The sequence below is a fragment of the Aphidius gifuensis genome, linkage group LG4 (assembly GCF_014905175.1).
Source record: "Aphidius gifuensis isolate YNYX2018 linkage group LG4, ASM1490517v1, whole genome shotgun sequence".
Taxonomy (NCBI): domain Eukaryota; kingdom Metazoa; phylum Arthropoda; class Insecta; order Hymenoptera; family Braconidae; genus Aphidius; species Aphidius gifuensis.
Window position 1 is genome coordinate 1,006,645 of NC_057791.1, and position 21,391 is coordinate 1,028,035.

Sequence of the window (21,391 nt, forward strand, 5' to 3'; positions counted from 1 at the left end):
ATTTCAAAAAGAAAAAAAAAACAAATAAAATAAATTATATCCTCCAAGTGGGAAATATGAATTTGCATGTAGTTTCATGTCTGCAAAAGACATCTAAAATAATATGTATATTTTAAATAAATACATAAAAATTAATAGACAAAAATAAATGATGTATCAACAAAGTCATATCAAATGATAAAACCATAAATTAGAAATAAAAAAAAAATTATTATCTACTGTGTATATATAAAAGACAAATAGAAAGGAATTTAGAAAATAAAAAAACCACCCTCCAGCTCTCGTCAAAAATAAGAAGAAAAAAAATAAGAAAAATGCTTCAAGAATCTACTGAGCTTGTAAGAGCACCCTCTATCATTGTCTTTAATAATAACAATAATAATAATAATAATAGTTTACCACCCTTTAACATATACATACAATCCATACACACACAAATATGTTTATATATAAAATATACAGAGATTTTGCTCCAAAGTAAATCAATGATGTCGAGCTTGCGCCAGAGCTTTTGATAAATTTTGTCTCTCCCTCTCTTTTTCTCTCTAATTTCTCTCTCTCGTACACCATTCACCCCAATTTACCATCTCTTATTTTATTCAATCTACACCCTCTTGTTTCCTCAATTTTATTTATCCATCTCACTTGCTCTGTTGTCTAATAAAAGGCGTAGAAAAAAGAGGGTAAAATTCCTTTTTTTTTTTTTGGTCAAACCTCCCTTAAATTTTATCTCTCTTACTCTTTTTTAAAATTGTATATATTTGTCAATAATATATACCTACAACTAACTCTGTCTTGAACGAAAATATATATCTGTCCTTTAAATAATATTTTTTTATTTTTTTGATACAAACCCCAGTCAACCAACCAACTTTACACATATACCAATATCAACAGACATTGTAGAGGGTTTTAAAGCTTGTATATATACACTTGCAAATACTTTGATGAAAAAAAAAAATTCTACTAATACAAGTATAAATATTTTCAATGCATTTTACCACCCCCCCCCCTCCGCCCCCTTAACTCTGCTGTCTGTATATATTCATCTAGAATACTCTGTCTTTTTTTTTTCTATATTTTTATTATTATTTTTTTTTGTTTTATTTTGGTGGAGTTTTGGTCCTTCTCTCGCGCTTCATCAACATACAACCCCCTTGAAAGTAACCCGCGCTTGTAGACGTAGTAAGAGTTATGCGCGGGCGCGTATGTCAAGGCTATATTTATCCCAGAAAGCTTTTGAGGAAGATGCTTATATTTTACGCCTTGTTATTTAACTATAATTTCATAAATAATTATTATTAAATTATCAAATTTTGATTATTTTATCTTGTTGTATTAACAACTACGTGTGGAATCAATTCAAGTTATTAAAATTAATCTTAATTATGGTGATAAAAAGGAAAAAAAAAAATTGTCAAATGTTGCATTGAAATTTATAGAAAAGCTGTAGAGGTTTTTTTTTTTTTTTTTCTTTTTTTATTGTGGTGTTGGGATTGAGTGAATTTTTTTGGGGTTTAATTATTGGGCGGATGAGACAGTGTGGTGATTTTTTTTTCGACATAGAAATTTGATAGTTTCGAGTGATATTTCGAAATGAAAAAAGAGTGATTTTTTCGAACGAAAAAAAGGCTGGTAATTGTGTTGGTTTAAAGCTAAATAAAAAAAGGTAAATTAAATTTTTAAATGTGATTTTAATTAGCTAATTAATAATGTTTCATTTTTTTTTTAAATTATTATTATTATTGTTTTTTTTTTATATTTAAAGATACAAGTTCAAGTATATATTTGGGAGGGGCAATTATTGGCAAATATTTATTTAATTTTTTATGATAACATTATGATAATATAAAATAGAAAAAAAAAATGAACAGTGATGAGTAGTAGTGGGTGGTGAGATATAAAAAAAAATAAATAAAATAAATATATAAAAATAGAAAAAAATAAAAATAGCGGGGGTTGAAAACGAGAACGAATAGTGAGTATACGCATGAACGCCAAGGGAGAAAGACGTGTCAGTTTAATTTATCATAAATAATATTTAAACAATTAATGAATTTATTATAATTTACAAAAAATTAATCATTCAATTATATTTCACAATTTTATTTATTTTTTATTACATTATTTTTCACACTAAAATTGAAAATTATTGGAGCAAAAAAAATTCTATAAAATTCAATTTAAAAAAAATTATATATACTTTGATCCTTTTCCTTTTTGAAGGATCGTATATATATGTGTGTGTGTGTGTGTGTTTGTTGGGAGGAGAATTTCAATTCTTTCTTCAAGATATTGGGCGAGTTTGTTGAGATTGTGAGAAAAGTTACTCCATCCTCTATATATGGATTTTTTATTTTTTTTCAGCGTCTTGGTTTTGTGCGTTTCAATTGACGATACTGAAAAAATTTAATAATAACTAAAAAAAAAAAAAATTTTTATTATCATATAAAAATATATTATCAATGGAATTTTTTATTATTGGTATTTTATATTGTAATTGTATCGGCAATATTAAAATATAAAAGCGGCAAAAAATAGATCAAAAGAAAATTGAGCTTTTTCAATATGAAAGCTCAATGAATTTATTATTGAATTAATAATAAACATTAATGAAAAAAACAATAAATAATACATGATAAATTGATGAAAATTAATTGAAAAAAAATTATAATAAATTTAATTTAAAAATATATTATTGTAAAAATAAAAAAAAACGAGATGCGCTGGTTAGCAAGATGCACGTTGTGCCTTGGCATAATTTTTTTCATCAGTATTGGAATCAGTCGTCAACAGGAGGAGGATATACCACACAATGAGTGAGTTTTGCTTTTGTTTAAAACTTTTGTTTAAAGGAGAGAAAACTAGTTGGTTGTTTGGTCGTTTGTTCTGATCATTGGTGATGGTGCATTAATAGCCACCATCTAGTTCAACCACCTCCTATTTATATATATATTTTATAAAAATAAAAATACACATATAAATTGTATAAAATAATATATATAAAACAATAAACAAAAAGTTTTTTGTTTTAAATTCAATTGTTTATATATTATATAATTTTTTATCAGAGTTAGAAATTGGGCGCTAAAATTTGGAGTTGATTTGTGGGAATTTGGAAGACAAGCAACAAAACTTGGTGAAATACAACGGGTAAATAATTTATAAACTATAAATAATTAATGTATTTTAATTTATTTTTTAAATTAATTTTATAGAATTATCATAGTATGCAAGCAACTGTTAATAAAAAAGACGGTCTTGTCCTAGTACGTGAAATGGCTGCAGAAGTTAAAAATATGTTGGATTTTAAAATGAATGCAGTTATGGTGAGTTGTTATTTAATTTTTATAAATTTAATTTTATAAATAAATTAATAATTAATATTATTATTATATAGAGATTAATGGAAAGTGCTGAACAAGCAGCAGTATCATCACCAAAAGAAGGATCATCATCACCAAAATATTATAGTTCTCATGAAATAAATAAAATGACTGATGATGGAAAGCTAATATCAGGATCTCGAGAACTTTTATTAAATGGTAATCGTCATTTTGATAATTTACCAGTTAATTTGAGTGTGTCAGCTATACTTTTACCTCCAGGTGTTAAAAATTCTGGTAAATAACATGAGAAAACAATAGAAATTTAATTTTAATCTAATAATTATTTTAATTTATATTTTTTTTTTCCCCCAACAGATAGTGATGTTTTAAGTGGTCTTCAATGGACTGACATATTGGATCCTTTATTTGTCAACAACTACGAGAGTGATCCAACATTGTCTTGGCAATATTTTGGAGCAACATCAGGATTTCTTCGTCGTTTTCCTGGTAATTATATTTAAAGCTTTATTATTATTCTCATGTAACACACATAATTATTAATTTTTGGTTTAAAAAAAAAAACAGCAATTGCTTGGCCACCACGTCGTTCAACAAGATATCCAGATGGTGGTCCTGATGTTTATGATTTTCGTGCACTTGATTGGTTTATTGGTGGTGCAACAAGCCCAAAAGATTTAGCAATATTAATTGATAGTACAATATTTTCATCAAGAAAATTACGTCATCTTGCAATTGCAACAGCTAAAAGTATACTTGATACATTATCACCAAATGATTATGTTAATGTTTATCGTTATGCTGATAATGCTGATGAAATTGTACAATGTTTTAAAGATAGTCTTGTACAAGCATCACCAGAAAATATTAAAGAACTTAAATTTGCATTACATACAATACAATCAGATTCAATAACAAATATATCATCAGCACTTGGTACAGCATTTGAAATATTAAATAAATATAATAGAACTGGTCTTGGTGGTCAATGTAATCAAGCAATTATGTTAATAACATCACAAACTGAAGGTGCATCAAGAGATTTAATAAAACGTTATAATTGGCCACATATGCCTGTTAGAATTTTCACTTATTTAATTGGTGGTGATAAAAGTACAGAGCTCAAAGATATGGCTTGTTTAAATAAAGGTTTTTAAATATATTTATTATATTTTTAATTATAAATTATGTGATTTTTATTACTGTATTTTTTTTTAAATAGGTTTTTATGCAAGAATAACATCAATGGAAGATGTTAAAACTAAAGTTTTCGAATATATTAAAATACTTGCTAGACCAATGGTTCTTTATCAACATGATCATCCAATTCACTGGACACCTGCATATATTGGTGGAGAAGTATGATATGATTAATAAAAAAAAAAATTTTTTTAAATATTAAGAAAACTATTTTATAATTTAACTCAGCATAGTTAAGAAATTTTTAAAGTTTTAAAAATAAAAGAAAAAACTTTCAACACTTTCAAACATATTATATAAAAAAGTTTTATTTTTATTATTATTATTATTATTATTATTTTAATATATGACTAGTGATTCATTTTGAGTGGTCAATGTTGAGTGTGAAAATACATTTCAAAATTGCAAAAACTTTTTTGTAGAAAAAAAAAAAGAAAAAGGATTGTTGGACAGATGTTTTTCTTAGACATATTTTATATGAGTAAATTTATTTTTATCTGATATATATATATATTTGTGAGTTACAAATAGAGAAGAAAAAAGTTTTGTGGTTTTTTATATTTTAAAAAAATTTCAGAGTGGAAGATTTGGTGAATCGAGACATGGTCAATTGATGACATCTGTTACAGCACCAATTTTAGACCGACGAAATCACACGGTAAATAATATTCAAAAATTTTTAAAAAATAAATATGTCATTGATGGATTTTGATGATTTTTTTTTTGCAGATAAAAACAGCAAATTTACTTGGAATTGTTGGGACTGATGTTCCAGTTGAAGAAGTCCAGAAACTTGTTCCACCTTATAAAGTAATTTTTTTAAAATAAATATATTTATAATTTATTTTTATTTAATATATTTATTTCTAGCTCGGTGTCAATGGCTATTCATTTATTGTCGACAATAATGGTCGTGTTCTTTATCATCCTGATTTACGTCCACTGGTAAAATTTTAAATTATAAAAATAAATGTATAGAAAACAAAAGTTATTATAAATTTTTTCATGTTTAAAAATGTTTTATCAATTTTCTCATTATCATTGCAATGCACAGCCTTCAAGTGTAAGTGTAAGTATTTAAAACAAATTTTAATATAATCTTCCAGTTAAATTAGAGGTGTAATTTATTTATTTAAATTAATTTTAGTATGAAGAATCTTTACGTCCTCGTTACACAAGTGTTGATTTATCAGAGGTAGAATTAGCCGAGTTTGATGGACCAACTCACCCACTGAATAATTCTCTTCTTCTTGATGTAAGTATATTTTTTAAAAATGAAAATCATTAAACTACTAAATGAATCAAATGGTTTTTTTTAATTTTTTCAGCTGAGACATGACATGATTGATCAAAAAGAAGGCGAGACAAATTTCGCGGTAAAAATTCATTACGATGAAATGGTTAGTTATATTCCTTCATGAAATTATAGAAATTAATTTGAACTTGGTTATTAAAAAAAAGAAAATTAAATGTTACAGAAAAGGGTGACAATTAGACGACATAATTATTTTTATAAACCAATTACGGGGACTCCGTTCTCTCTGGGATTGGCATTACCCGAGGGTTATGGAATGCTTGAAGTACATGCTGAACTGGAGCTTAAACATGCCATTGTTAATGGTAATTTAAAAAAATATTAATCAACTGTTATTAAAATTGTGAAATAATAATAATTTTTGTGTTGATTTTAATTTACAGTATTTGATTATTTAAATGGTACAAATTGGAAGGTACATCCTGACTGGGTTTATTGTGAATACAGTTCAGCATCAGATAAAAAATTTATAACCCCAGAAGAACGTATACTCCACTTTCTAAGTCGCACTAGAATGCCAGGCTGGAAGTGGATGTCAATGAGACCAAAGAGTCCCAGCTCGCATCATAATCAAGCGAGCAAACCAGATAAAGATGCACATTATTGTAATTATCATTTTGCATTTTTCATTTCAATATTTATTCTTCTTTTTTTAATAAATTTATTAATATTACTATTGCCTTTTTTTTTTTTTTCTCATGTTTCAGGTGACAAACGACTTGTTCAATCTTTGGTTTTAGATGCAGTTGTAACTGGTGGATTTAATAAAAGAGATAGTAATACAATGCACAAAGAGGAAAATCAAAAGTAAGTAAAATTACTCTGACAGTGAAAAGAAGGAAAAAAAAAAAAAAATAATAAAAAGAAAAAAATAACAAATGGACAATGAAAAATAACAAAAAAAAAAGAATTTTTTTTTTTTAAAATAAAAAACAAAACAAACAGAGTTACAAAGGAACAAGTAAAAAAAAAAAAAAGCATGCAACTGCAACAAAATATACTTGTTAACCCACGCACCTTTTTATATTATTGCACAGAGCACATTTTTTTTTTTTTTTGTTTGTTTTTAAATTGCACTGTTAAAAAAAAAAGCTCTTCGTACGTTTAAAATAATTTTTTTTATTTTATTTAAAAGGCAAATTCAAATATAAAAAAAAAGATAATATTATTCCGCCAGATCGATTATTTTGTGATACAGAGATAGTGTTGTATCGACACTATTAAATTGTCAAGTACAATTATTATTTCCGTTATCGTATCCGAAAATGGTAAAAATATTTCAGGAGGAGTTAAATGGACATCATCAAAAGTAAGATATAAAAAACGATCTGGTGGTTTGTTATAAAAATAACAATAAAAATTAAACAAATATTGATACAAAAAAAAAAATAATAATATTTTAAAAAATTATTTTTATTATTATTAATTAATACAACACGAGCACATAAATTTAATGGATTTTCTGCTTGACACACTCTGCACTTTCTATTAAACACATATTAATATATATTAATATTTTTTAGTTAATTTATTATAAATATTTATACTTTTTCTTGCATATATTTTTATTACATTTTTTATTATTGTGTGTCTCCATCGCCAGCCCTATTGCCATACTGATGGCTCTACTGCACAGGTAATTTATTTTTATGCACAATTTTACGTTTTTTTTTAAAAAAAAAAAAATATTTAAAAAATAAAAAAAACAATTATGTTGCACGGTAAATATGTCACCATCATTTTAAGAAGATTTATTTGTATATGTGCACCAGCCCCAAATTATCATAACATTGTGTCGTATCATTTGATCATTAAAAAAAAGCTTAAAAAATAAAAAAAAATCATTCATTAAATAGATTAATAGTTACTTAACAATAAGATGATAATAAAATTAATAATAAAGTTAATAAAATCATCAGCTTTTAATTTAAAAAAAAAAAAATAATCACGAGTTTGTCTGACTATAATTTGTTTGTACTACTTGTGATTATTAAAAGAAAAAAAAAAAGCATACATATGATTTAGATAAAATTAAAATACAATGATAAAAATAAAATACAGTTATAAATGGATAAATAATGATAATAATAATTGATGAAATTTAATTAAATTGAATTGTATATTGCAGCCAAGGAAAAGGAAGATTTGATGTCGTTCGAAGTTTTATTGCAACAAGGAGTGGACTATTTCGTTGGCATGATCATCAAGAAAATAAGGACACAGAGGATGAACCGTAAATTACAAATTTAATAATAACATAAAAATAAAATCTTACATATATTTTATAATGTTATTATTTTTACAAGACATTTTGCTGGAATGAATAAAAGAGCTATGGATACATCATGGTATAAAAGAGCAGCTGAACAACATGCTATTGAACCATTGAGTTTTGTTTTTAGTGTACCATTTAATGCTGGTAAATTAAATTATATTTTTTTATTACTTTTTTATCAAGGTATATATTTTTTGATTCAAGATATTTTTATTATTGTTATTTTTTATTTAAAGCTGAACTTGCTGATCCATTGGTGACAGCAACACATGCAGTATTTGTTGAAGGTACCAATAAAGGACACAAAGCACCAGCTGCTGTTGTTGGTCTTCAATTTCATCATTCATCACTTGCAACTCATTTTATGAATATCACCTCAACAGTCTGTATACTTTTTTATATATATGAATATATTTTTAATCAATCAAAATGATGAAAGAAAAAAAATAAAATAATCAATATTTTTTATTTGTGATATTTCAGTGTGTAAATTGTAAGAAAAATTGTGCATCTGAAGAACTTGATTGTTATATATTAGACAACAGTGGTTTTATAATAATAAGTGAACGTCATGAACATACTGGTAAATTTTTTGGTCAAATTGATGGTACAATAATGGATTCATTAGTACAAGATAGAATATATAGAAAGGTATCAGTTGTTGATTATCAAGGTGTATGTCCACCACAAGAATCTCATGTATCATCAGCACCAAAATCAATAATAACAAGCTCAATAATCAAAACAATTGGAACAATATTTGGTCTTATTTGGAGTTCAATTATACGTTTAAATATACAACAAGTATTAAATATACAACCAGTTTTATCATGGCCAGGTGAAATATCAAATGGTAATTAATAATTATAATAATAAATTAATATTTACTAATTAATATTTTAATATTTTATATAGATAAACCAGATTTTAATAATGACAATATTGAAAATCCATTTGAAACATATCCACCAAATTTGACTGATGATAATAAATTATCAAAAAATAATGGTCTTCCAGAAATATCAGCAGCCCAATCAACATCATTAAAATCAAATAGCAATCCATTACCAGCACAGTATAAAATAAATAAAGTTAGAACATGTGAAAAACGTACTGATTTATATATTTTACAGCCTGAAAGATTAAACACAAGTGGACAAAGTAATCCATTAAAAGGAAAATTAACAAATTGTCATGTTACTGGCTGTGAAAGGTAAATTAAATAATTAAATTAAATAATTAATTGAATAAATAATTGATTGGTTTTTTTTTGTTGTTGATTTTATAGACCTTTTAGTGTACAAAAAATTGTTCATACAAATTTAATTCTACTTGTTGTTGATACACTGTGTCCATGTGGAAGTAAACAATTAAGTATTGATCCAATTGAGGCTGTTACTGAACCAGGTGCATGTACTGCAAGACGTGAACGTCTTTATCGTAAAAGACCACCAAAATGTATTAACTATCATCCAGAAGAAATGGAAATTAAATATTGTGGTAATGCATTTAATCATCGTATTTTTAATGGTTTTATTATAACACTAATTATCATTCATTTAACGTGACTTAATTTTTTATAATTATATTTTTAATATCAACAATTGTCAGCCAACTTTTTTTCTTTTTAAATAATGATTATTTATCTAGCTATTTATGAGCAAATAATATCTATATATATATACACAAAAATTTACAGTAATTTTTTGTTTTTTTTTGTTACTCTCTTTTAAATGAGGTAGAATAATTTTTAATTATTTAAAACTATATCAACAGAAAGACTAATATTCCAAAGAAAAAAAATAAAAACAAAAAAAAAAAAAAAAAAAAGATGTAATAGTAATTATTTTCATCTACAGATTTTAGATTGAGAATTTAAAAGAAAAAAAAAATGAGTTTAAAATAAAATTATTATTAAGTAATTTAATAATTAAATGGATAAAAAAAAAAAAAAAAAAATGATAATATTAATAATAATTTAATGATGATTAATTAATAATGAAAATTTGAAAAAAAAAAAAAAAAAAAATTATGCAAGGTATGATATAGGGATTGAGTCGCCGTCCGTTGAGTGCGAGGCATTCCCCGTGTTGATCCGTTCGTGAGAAATAATTTAAAAAAAAAAAAATTTTAAATAAATAAAAACGGCTCAAATGACGTTTAGACAATACAGGATTGACAAAAAGTTAAGGTTTTATTAATAAGTCAATCCTCATTAATTAATTTACTTTTATTAAATTATAATTTTACAAATTAATTTATTATTTTTTTTAATGTTTATATATTTTTTATGATTATATAATGATAATAACAAATGGAATGTTTTATTCAATAATTGAGCATGGCTCATTGAATATTAACATCAATTTTTTAAAAATAATAAATATATATATTACAAAGTTTTCTTTATAAATAAAAAAAAAAAATATAATAATAAATAATAACGTTTTAAATAATAATTAATAATTAATGGGAACGTATGATGCCGTTTCTTTATTTTACTGTTAATTGTTGATAACTTGTATTTACAACTAAACTCAAAGGGTTTATATAGCAAAAATGAAGAAAAAAAAGAAAAAAAAAAATAGTTTATTAATTTATTATTTATATAATTTTTTTATTTATTTATATTTTATGTGTGCAAGTAATAAATTAGTAAAAAAAAAAATTAATATCAATGATGAAAATTATAATATTGTTTTGAGGATAAAAATAAATAAATTATTTCATGTTAAAAATTAATTAAAAAAAAAAAACACAAAAAGATGAAAAAAAAAAAGTAAATAAATTTAAAATAGTGGCCTAGCCATTTTATATATAAACTATTGAATCATTTAGCAAAATTTTTGCAATAATTTATTGTCAATGAGTATTTAAAAAATCATAATTATAAAAAAATATTAAATAATTATTTGAATGAATAATAAAAATGGTTATATTGTTCATAAACCCGAATGATTGTATTTATAATGTTAAAAATGGGATATAGTTGTTCTTCATGTATAAGAAAAAAAACTAATACTAATTATTTCTTTTTAAATTTTAATTGAAATATATTTATTCCATTACAAGACCATTTTTTACTGTGTCTTCCACGAAACGGCCTTTCTTAATGTGGATTTATGAAGATACGTATTGGAGGATAATGAAGTTAATAATTAAAAAAATGAATAATAATAATTAAAATGCATTTGTGAATGTTGAAATTTAAATATACATATCGACTTTAAAAAATTAATTTACCAATACAGTCGACAAATTTTAAAAATAAAAATATCAAAATGTATATCTTGAAGAATGTATTGTATGTTTTAATTAAAAAAAAAATTTACATCCAAAAATATATATCCCATAAGCGAAAAAAAAAATGTAGACGATAAAAAAAAATATACAAATTAATAATACATTTTAATAAACCACACACAAAAATTATATTAATAAAATAATAAAAAAGTTTTTCGTTTGGAATAATTCCATACGTTTTTTTTTTTTTTGGAGAAAATTAATTAATTAATTACAAATAATAATAATAATAATACATTGTCTTTTTATTGTTATTATTATTATTATTATCATCTTCCATTTTATGGATTAAATTGTCTTCAAGACAAAGAAACATAAAAAAAAAATGAATAAAATTCTTTGTAAAATTTAAAAAAGCGCGCGCGAGTTATTCAGTTTATGTGTATCTTAGAATAATTATTATCGTCGAAATAAAAATTGAAATAATATTTCTAATGCTTTAGGTATATTTATAAAAATATATCTAATAATTTATTAATAATAGTGAGTGTATAAAATTATTTGTTTTATATTTTTTTTTTTTATTTGTGGGAGAAACTTGGAGGACAATAATCACTAAACAGCAATTTTTTTGTCATAATATTTTAAAAGTTTGAATTAAAATATTGAATAATAAATATTACATTAATTATATGCAAATAATTTTTGTTTTTTTATTTTATTGTTATTTTACGAATAAAAAAAGAGCAAAGATTACAAAAATAAATTAATTATACAGCATTAAAGCTCGTAATTAAATCGAGGCATTTTTTTTTGGTAAAAAAAAAATTAAATGCTGGGCCAAAGATAGAAAAATTAATGTAAAAATAATTTATAAATTGGCTGTTGTTAATTTAATTATCAAAAAAATAAATAAATTGGCTTAAAAAAATTATTTAAAAAAAATGTAAAATGCATTTAAAAAAAAAACAACTGCACATTGCTGAATATAAAAAAAAAAAAAAAAGTGGCAATCAAATTTGATGGAGAATAAAAAATTAAATATTCAAAAAGAATAATATTATAATTACATAGAGAAAAAAATGTCATGGCACAAAGAAATAATTCATCCCAGTCAAAACCTAATTAAATCATAAGAAAATTAATTTAAAAAAAAAAAAAAAAAATTAGTATGAAATGCAGAGAAAAAGTAAATACTTGTACATTATTATTATGATTATTATTATAATTAATTAATACTATTTACTATTACAAAAAAATGAAAAAATAAAAAAATATGTATGTATACTTGCGAAATTTCACATTGTACTCGCATTGATGAATTTAAAGAAAAAAACATAAAAAAAAAAAATCTAACGCTGTTTTATTATTTCGCTTGATTCCCTCTTTAGAAATAAAATTTATCTTTGAATTAATCTGTAGTTACGTAACCAGTCTGGAATGATGTTGATCGAAAAATAAAAAAAAAATTAAAAGAGTGCTAAATTCATCAGCCTTGATAATTTCTTGTAATAAATAATATTGATAGTAAAATAAATGATATATTTATTTTTTAAATAATCAAATAATATTTTATCATAATAAAATTAAAAATATATATATAAATAAGTCTGGTTTATCTTGCAGAGTGATAAAGTGATTAAAAAAATATCATTAAAAAAAGCCAGTGTTGTGTTATTTTAACCTCAGTTTAATACTAAATTCTGGTGGCTCTTGACACGTTCACACACAAAAACACAGTAAGTTTAAATAAATAAATAATTGATAAATAATAAAAATAATAACATTTAAATAAATATATTATTTTAATTTTATATTATTGTTGTTGAAATTAAGAATAAAATGGCAACTCGTTGGGGAATAGCAAGTGCTGGAAAAATATCTCATGATTTTACAAATGCCTTGGCAACACTTCCACCAAGTGAACATGAAGTTGTTGCTGTTGCTGCAAGAAGTCTATCAAGAGCTCAAGAATTTTCAAAAATTCATAAAATTAAAAAATCATATGGTAGTTATGAGGAGCTTGCTAAAGATTCAGATATTGGTAATTAAATAATTTAATTAATTAATAAATTTATTATTAAACAGAATAATTAAATTAATTTTACAAATTTATTTTCTAGATATTGTCTATGTTGGAATGTTAAATCCTCAACATCTTGAAGTTTCAAAATTAATGTTGAACAATGGAAAGAATGTTTTATGTGAAAAACCATTGACAATGAATGCCAAAGAAACAAGGTACCAATTATTTATTTATAAATTTTTTGATTTTTAATTTTTTTTGATTATTTAAAATTACAGAGAACTACTTGCAATTGCTAAAGAAAAAAATTTATTTCTCATGGAAGCAATATGGAGTCGTCATTTTCCACTTTATGATGTTATTAAAAAAGAAATTAAATCTGGATCTATTGGAGATGTTGTTCAGGTCATTGCAAGTTTTGGATTTAGAATGCCAAATGTTGAACGATTAAAGTAAATAAAAAATATTACATTTAAATTGATAAATAAGCCATAATAATTTATAAATTTTATTTTTAATATAGTGTCAAAGCTCAAGGAGGTGGTACAATTCTTGATCTTGGTGTTTATACAATCCAATTTGCGTCGTTAATATTTGATGGTGAAAAACCATTGTCAATAAAAGCCGATGGTTTTTTAAATGATGATGGAGTTGATATATCAATGTCAGCAATATTAAAATACAGCAATAATCGTACAGCAGTACTATCAACACATTCATTAGCAAATTTGCCAAATGAAGGTGTAATTATTGGCACAAATGGTACAATTAAAATACCAAATTTTTGGTGTCCAACAACAGCTGAATTGCCATCTGGAAAAATTGAATTTCCACTTCCAAAAGCACCACTTGATTTTAATTTTATTAATTCAGCTGGATTACGTTATGAAGCTATGGAAGCACGTCAATGTATCAAATCAGGTAATTAATAAAACAAATAATTTATATAATAATTTTACTGATTTTTAATTTATTTAAATAGGCTTTAAAGAAAGTGACAAAATAACACACAAAGAATCACTTTTAATTGCTGAAATTGAAGATGAAATTCGTCGACAAATTGGTGTCGTTTATCCTCAAGATAATTAGTAATTTATACATCATAAAATTATTCAATATAATCATATTTTTAATGTCAATAAACTTGTGTCTTATTTTTTTTAATTCAAGGATAAATTAGACACAAAAGAATAGTCTAAAAAAAAGTTAACAATTAAAAGAAAAATAAATTATGTATACATTACTCTCACGTTCTCAATATTCAATCAAATAAAAAATTAAATAATGAAAAATAATTTGCCTAAATTTATCAAACAATTAATAATTTTTAAATAATATTTTTGAAGTTGATTTGTCATTACAAATGAATCAATAAAATAAACAAATTGACAAGTTTTTATTGTTTTATTTTTAATGGAAAATTATTATTTTATTTGTTTTTTTTTTTTTCAATAAAGATTATAATAATCACGTGTACCTTGTATGTTAATTGAGCTTTGATAACATTTTATGTTATCAAACTTGAATATTTCGTAGACGGAAATAGTTTTTTTATTTTTATTTTTTTAGCAGTATTGTATTAAGTATTTACCTGAAGAATTATATACCTGTCTATCGGATAATGAGATACTTTGTATCCCTAAAGAATCATTAAAAGTAAATAGCAAGTAAAAAAAATTAAAGTGGGAGATATCTTTGAATGACGGTTGGCTATATCAGTTGAATATACATTTCAACAACCTCAGTATAGCGGTAATTTCTCAACTCTAAACTAACTCAATTACATTTGATAAATTTATTTATTTTTTTTATACATTTACCAAATTTAATAACGGAAGTTTATATAAGCAAAAAACTTGATAAATAAAAGTCTAATAATGCGAGTAACAAGTGGATTGCACAGTGAAGTTAAAAAATAAAATAAAACATATTTTTATTATTATTTAATATAAAAATATAATAAAATAAATATGTCGAGTAACGAGAGATCTAATTATAATATAAACATAAATAATCAAATAACAAATAATTTAACAAATCAACAACAAACAAATAATTTATCAAAAATAAAAAATAAAACAAGAAAAGATGTTGATTTTGATGATTTATTACCTTATATTGGTGAATTTAATCGTTATCAAAAAATATTATTTCTTTTGATGATACCATTTGCATTTTTTGTTGCTTGGGTTTATTTTAGTCAAATATTTATTACACTTATACCAGAAGAGCATTGGTGTAAAGTACCAGCATTAGAAAATTTAACTGTTGAACAAAGGTAAATAAATTATTAATATTTTTATCTAATTATTTTGAAATATATATATATTTATAATGGTCCTAGAAGCATCCATGTCAATGTCAACAGAAATCAATTAGATTCCAAATTCGAGGTTAATATTATATCAAGGATAACAATTATTGGTTTTATTTTTTTTTTTTAATCTTGTAATTATTTATCAATGTTTTATTGAATTAGACAGTATACATCTCGATCATGACTTGTTGGAAAAAAAAAAAATAATGAAAAATTAAATAAATGATGGAAGTAATGATGTTATTGAATATTATTTCATCAATCATACTGGAAATTCCACTTGATCGAGGTCAAGCATGGAAAGGATTTTTTATTTTTAATTGCACTAGTACAATCTCTATGTTTAGAATTATTGAGACCTTTCGCGTCTTTAATTTTCCATCTATTGGGAATTTTTTTTATTTTTTAATTGAAATTGTATTTCGAAATGAAATTATTATTATTAATCGAAATATCTTTTAATTAATATTTAAATGTTTCTATCGAATCGAAATATTTATTTCAAATCGAAATGTTTTATTTTATTTCGAATCGAAATATTTATTTTATTTCGAATCGAAATATTTATTTTATTTCGAATCGAAAAATTTATTTTATTTCGAATCGAAATATTTATTTTATTTCGAATCGAAAAATTTATTTTATTTCGAATCGAAAAACCTATTTTATTTCGAATCGAAATATTCATTTTGAATAAAAAAAAAAATATTTTACATAAAAATTCATTATCACTCATATGCTATTTACAATTCAATGAATATTTTGCATTTTTTTTACCACAAAAATATCAATTTTAATTTGTCATAAAAAAATAATAAACAAATACCTTTTATTAAATTATTTAAAATATTTTTTTTAGTATAATTATACAAGTACGTAAATATTAAATATCAAAATAATAGTTTTAATTATTTTAATGGTATATATATTTATCGTTGTAATTTACACGTAATGATGGAAATGTTTATGTATATATGGAAAGTTTTTATTGAATGACCTTCATGTATGGGAAATGTGTTAACAAAATTGCGCTTAAAAAATTATTGCATTATCGTCTCATCGATTATTACAAATTTATTTTTATATATTTTTCTTTCAACTTGAATTTTATATTCATTGACATTTACTTGTTTAGATTTTAAATATATTTTTTTGCGTAATATGCTGATATTTTTTAAACTAAATTACAAAAAATTATTTATTTATTTTTCAATTCAATTAATCAACACCTACTCAAAACTTTGCAATATAATTTTTTTTTTTCAAATAAATGATAATAAATATATATTTAAATATTTTAAAATGTTTTTTAAATACAAAAAAATTATATTAGTTAATGCAAAACCTTCACATTAGCAATGGGAGCGTGAAGAAAAAAAAAATAAAATAAATAATAGTTTCAACACAACAATATTGCATGAGTAATTAAATTTAAAATTTAGCATAATGTGATATAAAATAACGACAATTTAATTTATACAAACTACATAACGATAAATTGATAATAAAAAAATTTTAAAATATAAATTACAGAGTTGCATTGTCAATACCAGTAACAGATGATAAAATAACTGGTAACCGTCCAAATTACGCAAAATGTTTAATGTATGACATTGATTATTCAGAATTATTAAAAAATAATACAGCACCAATTGCTGATCCATCATGGCCAACTAAAAAATGTCAATTTGGCTGGGAGTATAATTTTACTGATATACCATATCAGACAGTTGCAACAGAGGTAATCAAAATAAAAAAAATAAATCTACAATTATTTATAAAAATATGTAATTCAACTTGTCATCAATTTGAAAATTATTTATTTCCTTTGTAGAATAATTGGGTATGTGAAGATTCAGCACTACCAACAATAGCACAAAGTATTTTTTTCATTGGTGCAATATTTGGTGGTTTAATATTTGGCTGGATTGCTGATCGTCATGGAAGAATACCAGCACTTGTTGGATGTAATATTGTTGGATGTATTGCTGGTATTTCAACAGCATTTACAAATAATTTTTGGCAATTTATTATTTGTCGTTTTTTTGTTGGTTTTGCATTTGATAATTGTTTTACAATGATGTATATACTCGGTAAGATTATTTAATTATTTAAAAAAAATATAATAGAATGTAATTATTTTTTTATTTATATATTTAAAACGTGACTTTAAAGTAAATATAACAATACTGATAATTACAAAATACTCGTGACAATTAGCCTTGAATTTATTTATTTTTTTTTTATTTTTTATTAAATTATTTCCACTTGGATTTTATAAATTATTAATGCAGGTGTTTGTCCTGATAACAAGTATATATAAAATCTCAGTTATTAATCATTATAATTAATCCATTAATTCATTTAACATGAAAATAAATAGATCAATGTTGTCGAGGTCATTGACTTGAAACTATTTTAATTTAAAAATAAAATAAAATTATAATTTACTTGTGTTAATTATAAAAAGTCATTAAACTTTTGAATAAATTTATTAAAAAAATTTTTAAATAATTAAAAAATTTATCCTTGTTTGTCATCGAATCCTTCAAATTATGAGTCATTCGGTCATTAACTTTTAATTATATAATAAAACAATGAAAAAATAAAAATATAATTACAATCTTAAGTATTTTTTTTTTTTTTTTTCAATTGAATAATTTATATAATAATAATGATAATTTTTTTTTTTTAATTTTTAATTGTTATTTTGAATTTTATATTAATTTAGTACTTGAATATGTTGGACCAAAGTGGCGAACATTTGTTGCAAATATGTCAATTGCAATTTTCTTTACATTTGCTGCATGTGTATTACCTTGGATTGCTTATTTCCTTGCTGATTGGAGATATACAGTTATTGCAACATCATTACCATTGGCATTGGCATTATTAACACCATTATTCGTACCTGAAAGTGCCAGGTGGCTTGTTAGTATGGGTAAAATTGATAAAGCTATTGAAATATTACATAAATTTGAAAGAATAAATGGCACAAAAGTACCTGATAATATAATGCAAGATTTTAAAGTAAGAAAAATTATTATTAATTACATAATTACAACAAATAATATATTCATTTTTAATTAATTTTATAATTATCATTTAGGATACATGTGAAGAGGCAATTAAAAATGAAAAAGAAAATTCAACATACTCAGTAATAAGTCTATTTAAAAGTCCTCGTTTACGTAAAATAACAATATTATTGATTCTCATTTGGTAAAAAAAAAATAAAACAACAATAATTTAAAAAAAAAAAATCATAATTAATCAATTTATTTGTTATTTTAATTTGTATTTTATTTTTTATTAATAATTTCAGGATGGCAATATCATTGGTATTTGATGGACACGTTAGAAATGTTGATAATCTTGGTTTAAATGTATTTATAACATTTACAGTTGCTGCAGCAACTGAATTACCAGCTGATACATTTTTAACAATGGTACTTGATAGATGGGGAAGAAGATGGCTTGCTTGTGGATCAATGGTTATATCTGGTGTATTTAGTATTTGGGCATGTGCTGTATCAGATAGTATGTATTATTTAAAATAAAAAAATAAAATAAAATAATTTATTAATATCAATTTATATTTATTTAGATATTTATTCAGCAAGTTTAGCAATAATGGGAAGATTTTGTGTTAATATATCTTATAATATTGGTCTTCAATATGCTGCTGAGCTATTACCAACAGTTGTACGTGCTCAAGGTGTTGCATTAATTCATACAATGGGATATGTTGCAAGTATTGCAGCACCATTTGTTGTATATCTTGGTGGAATACAGCCAATACTTCCACTTTTATTACTTGGTATATTTGGAATACTTGGAGGTGGTTTATCATTATTTTTACCAGAAACATTGGACAAGGTATTACCACAAACACTTCAAGATGGTGAAGATTTTGGCAAAGATCAGGGCTTATGGGATATGCCATGTTTCATGAAGTAAAATTTTATTTTTATATTAATAATATTACAGTTATTTTTATTGCGAAAATTAATTTGTATATTTTTTATTTTAGAAAAATTGATGATGAAGAGAAACCTGAGATTATTAGATCATACAGGTCAGACAGTATTCAAAGATCTTTGCGTGGATCATTACGTGGTGAAACAATGAGAAGCAGTATGATCATTCGTAATAGTATTAGATCTCGTGTTAATGGAAGTGGCAATACACCTGTTGAGGTTGTTAGACTGTGATTAAATAGATGAAAAAAATTAATTATTTATCATTGCAAAAATAACATCAGTCTTATGAATTTATTAAATATTTTTTTGGGATATTTTAAATGCAAAATTTTGATAGATCATATAGCAGTTGTTTTATAAATATTAAATTTTTAATAATCACTTTTAAATAATTTACAAAACACATGTTTCAATGTCAAATTAAAATTTTAATTAATTTCTATAACTGTTGATGATATTTTAGAGATTTTATATTTTATAAAAATAAAGTTTTTAATTTTTAATTTTAAGACAATAAAGTGATGATATTAATTTGAAAAAAAATTGAAAAAAATATATATTCTTGATTGATCGATAATTAAATTTAAAAAATGAAATTAAAATAAACAAATTAAAAGTCGCAGATATTTTTTAAATTAGTTAAATAATTTACAGTAAGATTATAAGATTAAATACTAAAATAGATAATTTTTATGACATACTTTTAATTATCATAAATTTTAATTTCATTTGATCTCTTTTTTTTCAATTACGTCATAAAGTAATCCAAAAAGTCGATAATGCAAATTTTTTTTAAATCATATTTTTAGCTATTATATCCACATAAACTGCATTGTATTTTTTTATGTAACAAGATAAATGATGATATACACAAACTAATACTTTTGCATATAAATATAAATAGATTCTCATATTCTTGCTGTCGTTATATATTTTACACAATCTCCCCACTTTGTTTGAATCCGTTTTGCTGACCCGCAATTTTTTACAAGTAACGCAGTCGTCTTTGAAACTGTTCACAACATACTCCAATGCAATCTCAATAATTCAAAACCAAATAATCAAGTGATACTTCCAATAAATATAAATAATAATAATTTTATTATTAAAATTTTTTTAAAAAAATCATCATTTATTTCATTATTTAAAAATTATTTAAAAATTTCAATTGAAAAGTGAATTTTCTTAATTATTTAAATAACTATTGTTTATATTTTTAAAATAATATTTTTTCTTTTATTTTTATTTATTCATGTGACAATTTTACAGACATAGAGTCTTGCTATCATTGCAGCATACTTGTTAGATAACGATAAATTCATTTGTGCCTTTTAAAAAAAAAACTTCATTATGATAATAAAAAAAAACACATAAAGTAAGTCAAAAATATTATTTTAAATAATAAAAAATATCTTATTTCAGGAATATACGTCACTATATATTTTATTGATTAAAATAATAATAATAATAATGCATAATAATAATAGTTGACAAATTTTTATTGCAGTTGAAATTGCATACAAAAAAAAAAAAAGGAAAAAAAAAAAACTAGATCAATTTTAATAATAAAAAAACAAAAATAAAATAAAATTGTATATAAAATAATATAAATTATTATTTTCAGAGTTAAAAAAAATATTTAATGGAATAATACATTGCACAATATAAAACGATAATAATTAAAA

At 23.0% G+C, this 21,391-nt stretch overlaps 3 protein-coding genes across 7 annotated transcripts; all 3 read left to right on the forward strand.

Moving 5' to 3' along the window:
• Positions 1-1,181: 1,181 nt before the first annotated feature.
• Positions 1,182-10,096, forward strand: LOC122854299 (voltage-dependent calcium channel subunit alpha-2/delta-3). Of its 3 annotated transcripts, none has more exons than XM_044154813.1 (24): positions 1,182-1,669; positions 2,368-2,819; positions 3,072-3,153; positions 3,219-3,329; positions 3,401-3,623; positions 3,705-3,836; positions 3,915-4,496; positions 4,570-4,706; positions 5,125-5,205; positions 5,277-5,357; positions 5,418-5,492; positions 5,602-5,616; positions 5,695-5,802; positions 5,876-5,947; positions 6,026-6,167; positions 6,246-6,467; positions 6,570-6,669; positions 7,466-7,498; positions 7,991-8,095; positions 8,169-8,281; positions 8,374-8,519; positions 8,621-8,975; positions 9,053-9,350; positions 9,426-9,979. In XM_044154813.1, the coding sequence occupies exons 2-24, from the start codon at positions 2,722-2,724 to the stop codon at positions 9,703-9,705; spliced, it is 3,591 nt and encodes a 1,196-aa protein (XP_044010748.1). In that variant the 5' UTR covers positions 1,182-1,669; positions 2,368-2,721; the 3' UTR covers positions 9,706-9,979. The 3 variants fall into 3 exon arrangements, with proteins under 3 accessions (XP_044010748.1, XP_044010747.1, XP_044010749.1); XM_044154812.1 differs by having other exon boundaries at positions 1,183-1,669; positions 8,621-8,990; positions 9,426-10,096; XM_044154814.1 differs by lacking the exon at positions 7,466-7,498 and having other exon boundaries at positions 1,183-1,669; positions 8,621-8,990; positions 9,426-9,794.
• A 2,688-nt stretch (positions 10,097-12,784) lies between these two features.
• On the forward strand, positions 12,785-14,701 carry LOC122854301 (trans-1,2-dihydrobenzene-1,2-diol dehydrogenase-like). Of its 3 annotated transcripts, XM_044154816.1 has the most exons (7): positions 12,785-12,888; positions 13,007-13,119; positions 13,217-13,424; positions 13,504-13,621; positions 13,685-13,858; positions 13,930-14,327; positions 14,389-14,679. In XM_044154816.1, exons 3-7 carry the CDS (start codon positions 13,223-13,225, stop codon positions 14,493-14,495), a joined length of 999 nt encoding a protein of 332 aa, XP_044010751.1. In that variant the 5' UTR covers positions 12,785-12,888; positions 13,007-13,119; positions 13,217-13,222; the 3' UTR covers positions 14,496-14,679. The 3 variants fall into 3 exon arrangements, with proteins under 3 accessions (XP_044010751.1, XP_044010752.1, XP_044010750.1); XM_044154817.1 differs by having other exon boundaries at positions 12,853-13,119; positions 13,222-13,424; XM_044154815.1 differs by having other exon boundaries at positions 12,854-13,119; positions 14,389-14,701.
• A 172-nt stretch (positions 14,702-14,873) lies between these two features.
• Positions 14,874-21,081, forward strand: LOC122854302 (organic cation transporter protein). Its single transcript, XM_044154818.1, has 8 exons — positions 14,874-15,684; positions 17,257-17,464; positions 17,558-17,816; positions 18,455-18,753; positions 18,833-18,945; positions 19,049-19,263; positions 19,331-19,679; positions 19,757-21,081. The coding sequence occupies exons 1-8, from the start codon at positions 15,377-15,379 to the stop codon at positions 19,935-19,937; spliced, it is 1,932 nt and encodes a 643-aa protein (XP_044010753.1). The 5' UTR covers positions 14,874-15,376; the 3' UTR covers positions 19,938-21,081.
• Positions 21,082-21,391: the final 310 nt, after the last annotated feature.